Genomic DNA, 5,875 nt, shown 5'->3' with positions numbered 1-5,875 from the left:
GCATGGTTTACTTCAGCCACGTCTTCCAGGAAAAGAAACAACCTGTGTTCTTAATTTTACAGTTGGAAGGCACTGTAAATCAGTTGATGCAGGCTGCGGCCACGCGCAGCATGACTTCGCCTCTGTGGCCAGCGAGCGGTCATTGTGGCGCCACGTGCGTCCGACGTCCGTTCAGTGAGCAGGGGGCTCGGCTGGAGACTGGGGGCACAGGCGGTACTGGTAGCTGGAGACTCGTAAATGCCCTGACCGCGCTCCATGAAGAAAATGCTGACTGCTGCTGTCTCTCGCGTGCTCTCTGGTGTCACCCAGAAGCCCGCTAGCAGAGTGCTTGTTGCCTCCTGTAAATATTCAAACAATGCTACCTTCGAGATTAAGAAATGTGATCTTTATCGGTTGGAAGAGGGCCCCCCTGTCACCACCGTGCTCACCCGGGAGGATGGACTCAAATACTACAAGATGATGCAGACTATTCGTCGAATGGAACTGAAGGCAGATCAGTTGTATAAACAGAAATTTATTCGTGGTTTCTGTCACTTGTGTGATGGTCAGGAAGCTTGTTGTGTGGGTCTTGAGGCTGGGATAAATCCCACCGATCACGTCATTACATCCTATCGGGCTCACGGCTTATGTTATACGCGGGGACTTACTGTCCGATCAATTCTTTCAGAGCTGACAGGACGAAGAGGTGGTTGTGCTAAAGGAAAAGGAGGGTCCATGCATATGTATGCCAAGAACTTCTATGGGGGCAATGGCATTGTCGGCGCTCAGGGACCACTGGGAGCTGGTATTGCTCTTGCCTGTAAATACAAGGGGAACAACGAGGTGTGTTTGACTCTGTATGGTGATGGCGCTGCTAATCAGGGTCAGATATCTGAAGCTTACAATATGGCGGCTTTGTGGAATTTACCTTGCATTTTCATCTGTGAGAATAACCGCTATGGAATGGGAACATGTGTGGAGAGAGCTGCAGCCAGCACTGATTACTACAAGAGAGGCAATTTTATCCCTGGACTAAGAGTAGATGGAATGGATATTCTATGTGTTCGGGAGGCAACTAAGTTTGCAGCTGACTATTGTAGATCTGGAAAGGGGCCCATGCTGATGGAGCTGCTGACATACCGTTATCACGGACACAGTATGAGTGATCCTGGAATCAGTTACCGTACACAAGAAGAAATTCAGAGTGTAAGAAGTAAGAGTGATCCTATTATGCTTCTCAAAGATAAAATGGTAAACAACAAGCTTGCTAGTGTTGAAGAATTGAAGGAAATTGATGCTGAAGTGAGGAAAGAAATTGATGATGCAGCTCAGTTTGCTATGACTGATCCAGAACCACCTTTGGAAGAATTAGGCAATCACATCTACAGCAGTAATCCACCTTTCGATATTCGTGGTGCAAGTCAGTGGATCAAGTTTCAGTCAATCAGTTAAAAGGAGAATATACTCCTGGTCAAAGTTAAGAAGCTATGTACCCAATTTTGTTGAGGAATAAACCCATAAAACAAAAGTCTTTTAAACTTTTATTAAAGGGACTTGAGATGATTAAGAGGTTATGGAAAGAGATTAAAAGAGATCATAGAAGGATATACATTTGACTAAAATGGATATTACATTCAATTGTATTGCACTAAAAGATACTATTTAATCATTCAGTATTGTTAAAAGATAAACTGAGGCACATTACATTTTTCGAGAGTTTATTTGAGCATACATCAATCAGAATTAGGCCAAAGGTAGTGTGTTCCACCAATAGGAGCTGGGGGACAGGTTTATAGAGAAGCAGAGCAAGGAAATTATTTGATTGGTGATAGCTTAGTCAGTTGGAGAAGACAATGGCACCCCACTCCAGTACTCTTACCTGGAAAATCCCATGGACGGAGGAGCCTGGTAGGCTGCAGTCCATGGGGTCGCGAAGAGTCGGACACGACTGAGAGACTTCACTTTGACTTTTCACTTTCATGCACTGGAGAAGGAAATGGCAACTCACTCCAGTATTCTTGCCTAGAGAATCCCAGGGACGGGGGAGCCCGGTGGGCTGCCGTCTATGGGGTCGCACAGAGTCGGACACGACTAAAGCGACTTAGCAGCAGCAGCAGCAGCTTAGTCAGTTGCCTTATTTGGGAAAGCCTGTTAGTGATTGGTGGTTCTTAAGTTTCATTTACTTAGATTTGAGGGCATTGACTCTGGGTTACCTTTTGGTTTGCTTACATAGGCCATGCAGGCCTTAGGACCACCTTAGTCTGATTGCCTCTTTAATTATTTAGACGTTGTAGATATCTTAAGGATTATTTTAAATTTACACAAGTGTAAAATAGGAAAAACAGAGAAAGGATTATTTAACTTCCCATGTTATTTCCTATAATAGTTTTGCTTTTAGCTTTATATTATATAATTTTAGTAAATAGTCTGATTTAAAGGAAAAATAGTTCTATTCCTGTTCCACCCTGCCAGAGGTTTGAGTGTAAAGTTGCTATTCTGAAGTAGAGAGGTAATTTCAAACCATGTCAAATAGCGGGACCCCTACTGCATTGCCATTTAAAATAGTTTATCTAAATTAACCAATAACATATCCTACTAAATAGTATGCATCTGCAAATACATATGCATAAATATTTAATATTGATGCTAGAACCAGTTAGAATGACTATTTTTCCAAATAAAACATGACGTTTAACAGAGCAGGGGAAATATGTCAAAGTAATTTTTTCATGTACTTAATTGCAGTATTTTTAGTGTATCAATTTAAAGTAAAAATGTAAGCAAAGTTAAAATCTAAGGGAAAACTGCATTTTGCTGTACCCTTCAAGTTAATGTTACAGTTCACTTATACTATTATTCTGTATTTTAAAGAACTCTCAGTAAATTTCAGAATGAAAATAATGAAAAGATATGGTGGCACCAAAGAAATTAGGCAGAAAAGGTGATATTAATAAAAAATTGCAAGTAAAATTGGCCTTGGCCAGTACTGAACATTCACAGGTAATTTTACCAAGAGAAAATCGAACTTGGATCATACAGGTTTGGTTTTCTCTACAATAGTCCACTACTGTGTCAGTTAGCAGGTGATGACAGTGAAAACATCATTACTTGGTTATATTTAACTAATGTCCTAGAATCCTATTGAGCATGATGTTTGGCATATGTTACTCCTTTGAGATAGATTCACTGAAATCAGAATTTGCCTGTGATTTAAGCTGGTTTGTAGACAATGCCAAAATAATCAGTTGTGAAAGGTCAAAATCCATCACAAGAAAAAAATAATTGTAACTGTGTATGATAATGGATGTTTAACTAGATTTACTGTGCTTATCATTTCATAATATATGCAGGTGTTGAACATTATGTTGTATACCTGAAAATAATATCCTATTATATGCCAATTATAATCTCAATTTTTTTCAGAAAGGTTAAAACCTTTTGTTTACAGCTTCTACTTCTACAAAGAAAAGTGTAGATACTTTCTAAGAACTCTAACAGAAAACCAAAATTTTAGCAGCCTGAGAGTACATGAGCATCTGAACACACATGTGGTGGCTTAATCTCCAAACCTTCAATTAAACAAGTTTTAAAAAGTAAGCCTAAACATTCTACGTTCAGAAATCAGAGATAAGCATTGATTTGTTTATAAGTCAGTGATATTGCTAGGTAGTGTGTTTTGTTTCAGTCCACATATATCTTGTCTGAATCCCTTCCATTAAAAAAGTAATTCATTAGATGGTCAAAATAATCACATCCTTTGAATGAAAAAGAATTCTTATACCTTTTATTTATTTTAACATCTTATAATTCCATAAACTTGCAAGTGGAAGATAAAATGCTCAAAACTATTTTCTTTTTGTCTTTAAACTAGAATTTATTGGTATACAAAACTCCATTTTGTAGATAAAATGGCACATTTTTTGCAACTAATATTGCACTGAATATTAAAGATTAAAAACAAAAAAAAAAAGAAGCATTTGGTTTTGGAAACACTGCCAATAGCCTAATACTGTACTTTGGTAAATAAACAAAATGGTTCAGAGCAACACGGGTTTCCCAGGTGGTGCTAGTAGTAAAGAACCTGCCTCTCAATGCAGTAGATATGACAGACTTGGGTTCAATCCTTGGGTCAGGAAGATCCTCTGGAGGAGGAAATGGCAACCCACTCCAGTATTCTTACCTGGAGAATCCCATGGACAGATTGCTTAGTCCATGGGGTCACAGAATTGGATGCGACTCTGCGACTAAGCACTAGCACTCAGAGTAACACAATCTGAAGAAATATCCTGGAGTAAATGAACTATGAACATCAGGAAATGATCACATTTCTCCCCATCTAGCTGCAAGGTGAGACTTGCTAAGTTTATGAGTCATGACCCCATGGAAGTCTTACGCATCTCCAGACTGAAATGATAACAAGTATAGTGCTAGAAAAAAAAGTCCGATCTTACTATAGCAGAATAAAAAGATACATTTATCACAATATACATTATCAAAGTCCATTAAGGCAAAGAGTTTTGAATGTTTTCTATATTAAAAAATCTACAGACATTTGTGTGTATAGTCATGATTGTAATTTAATCATATCACTGGTTGCACATAATTCTGTAAGGATAAAAAAAAAGTACAAACAAAAAATCCCGTTGTTTTGATTTAGGTCAAGCAATAAATTCATAATAACAGTTTATTTATCAAGATGTTAATCAAAGGGGTGTAGAAATGCAGCAGTTGGATTCTATTTCCTGTCTAAAGTATTATGCCCCTTAGACTATTTTATTCATTTATTAGGAGATATACCCCATGATGGCCATAAAACTTAAACAGTCACAACAATGTGGAATATCTGAGAGAAGGAAGATTTCCTAGTGATGCTCTGTAAAGCTAAGGGACAGTATGCATATCTGTGGGATAGGATGAGAAAGGAAGGAGGTTAAGTGGATAAAAGAAATACTTAGAACCTTAGAATTTTTTTTTCAATTGGTATGTCTGACAATCTAGTATACAAAGAACAGAGTAGATGTTACTGAAATTTAATCTGATATTTTGTGAGAAAGCTAGTTTTATAGAATGTGAAATATAAGTCATATGCCATAAAATTGATCCTTTTAAAAGTGTACAAGTCAGTGGCTTTTAGAACATTCACAGAGTTGTGCAACCATTACCGCTGTCTAACTCCAGAACATTTTATCACCCCAATGAGATAACCCACACCTATTATCAGTCATTTCCAATTTCTATTCATCCTCTGGAAAGTCCAAGTCTACTTTCTGTCTCTGGATTTGCCTCTTTTGGACATTTCCTATAAATCATACCACATGTGTTCTATTTTCTTTTTCTTCTTCCACTTAGCATAATGTTTACATTATGCTATAGCATATATCAGTACTATAATATATTCCTCCCACTGAGAAGTGGGATCTGTGTTCCTTCCTCTTGAGTGTGGCAGGCTTATGGATGCTCTGCTTAATAGCAGCAGTAATGATGCTGTGCCATGTCAGGGCCCAAGACATAAGAATCAAGCAGGTTTTGCTTCATGTCTCTTGGAACTTCTATCCAGGAGTTATGATTCTCCATTTAAGAAGTTCAAATACACTGAGAACTTCCTGCTAGAGACTGATTGCTAGTCCCAGCTGAGCTCAGCCTTCAGCCCAACCTGCAAAGACAACAGATATGAGAGTGAAGGTCATCTTGGTCCCTCCAGATAGCCCATTTGCCAGCTGAAAGATCACAATGTCTTGGGGAACACTGGGATCACTAGTCAAACTCTGCCCAGATTCTTAATGTACAGAAGCACAAGAAAAACAACATGGTTCCATTAAATAGTTTAACTGTTGAGGTACTCTGTTACACAGCAATAGAATCAGCAGAAATGAAAATTGCATTCAGTTCAGTCACT

The 5,875-nt window shown here is 38.3% G+C and overlaps 1 protein-coding gene across 2 annotated transcripts; it reads left to right on the top strand.

Annotated features, from left to right (window-relative positions):
- The first annotated feature begins 255 nt into the window (after positions 1 to 255).
- On the top strand, positions 256 to 1,431 carry PDHA2 (pyruvate dehydrogenase E1 subunit alpha 2). 2 transcript variants are annotated; one of them, XM_068975670.1, is made up of 2 exons: positions 256 to 784; positions 878 to 1,431. In XM_068975670.1, the coding sequence occupies exons 1-2, from the start codon at positions 256 to 258 to the stop codon at positions 1,429 to 1,431; spliced, it is 1,083 nt and encodes a 360-aa protein (XP_068831771.1). The 2 variants fall into 2 exon arrangements, with proteins under 2 accessions (XP_068831771.1, XP_068831770.1); XM_068975669.1 differs by having other exon boundaries at positions 256 to 1,431.
- The last annotated feature ends 4,444 nt before the right edge of the window (positions 1,432 to 5,875 follow it).

This window comes from Capricornis sumatraensis, chromosome 7 (assembly GCF_032405125.1).
Source record: "Capricornis sumatraensis isolate serow.1 chromosome 7, serow.2, whole genome shotgun sequence".
Lineage (NCBI taxonomy): Eukaryota > Metazoa > Chordata > Mammalia > Artiodactyla > Bovidae > Capricornis > Capricornis sumatraensis.
This window is presented reverse-complemented; position numbering and strand designations above follow the sequence as displayed.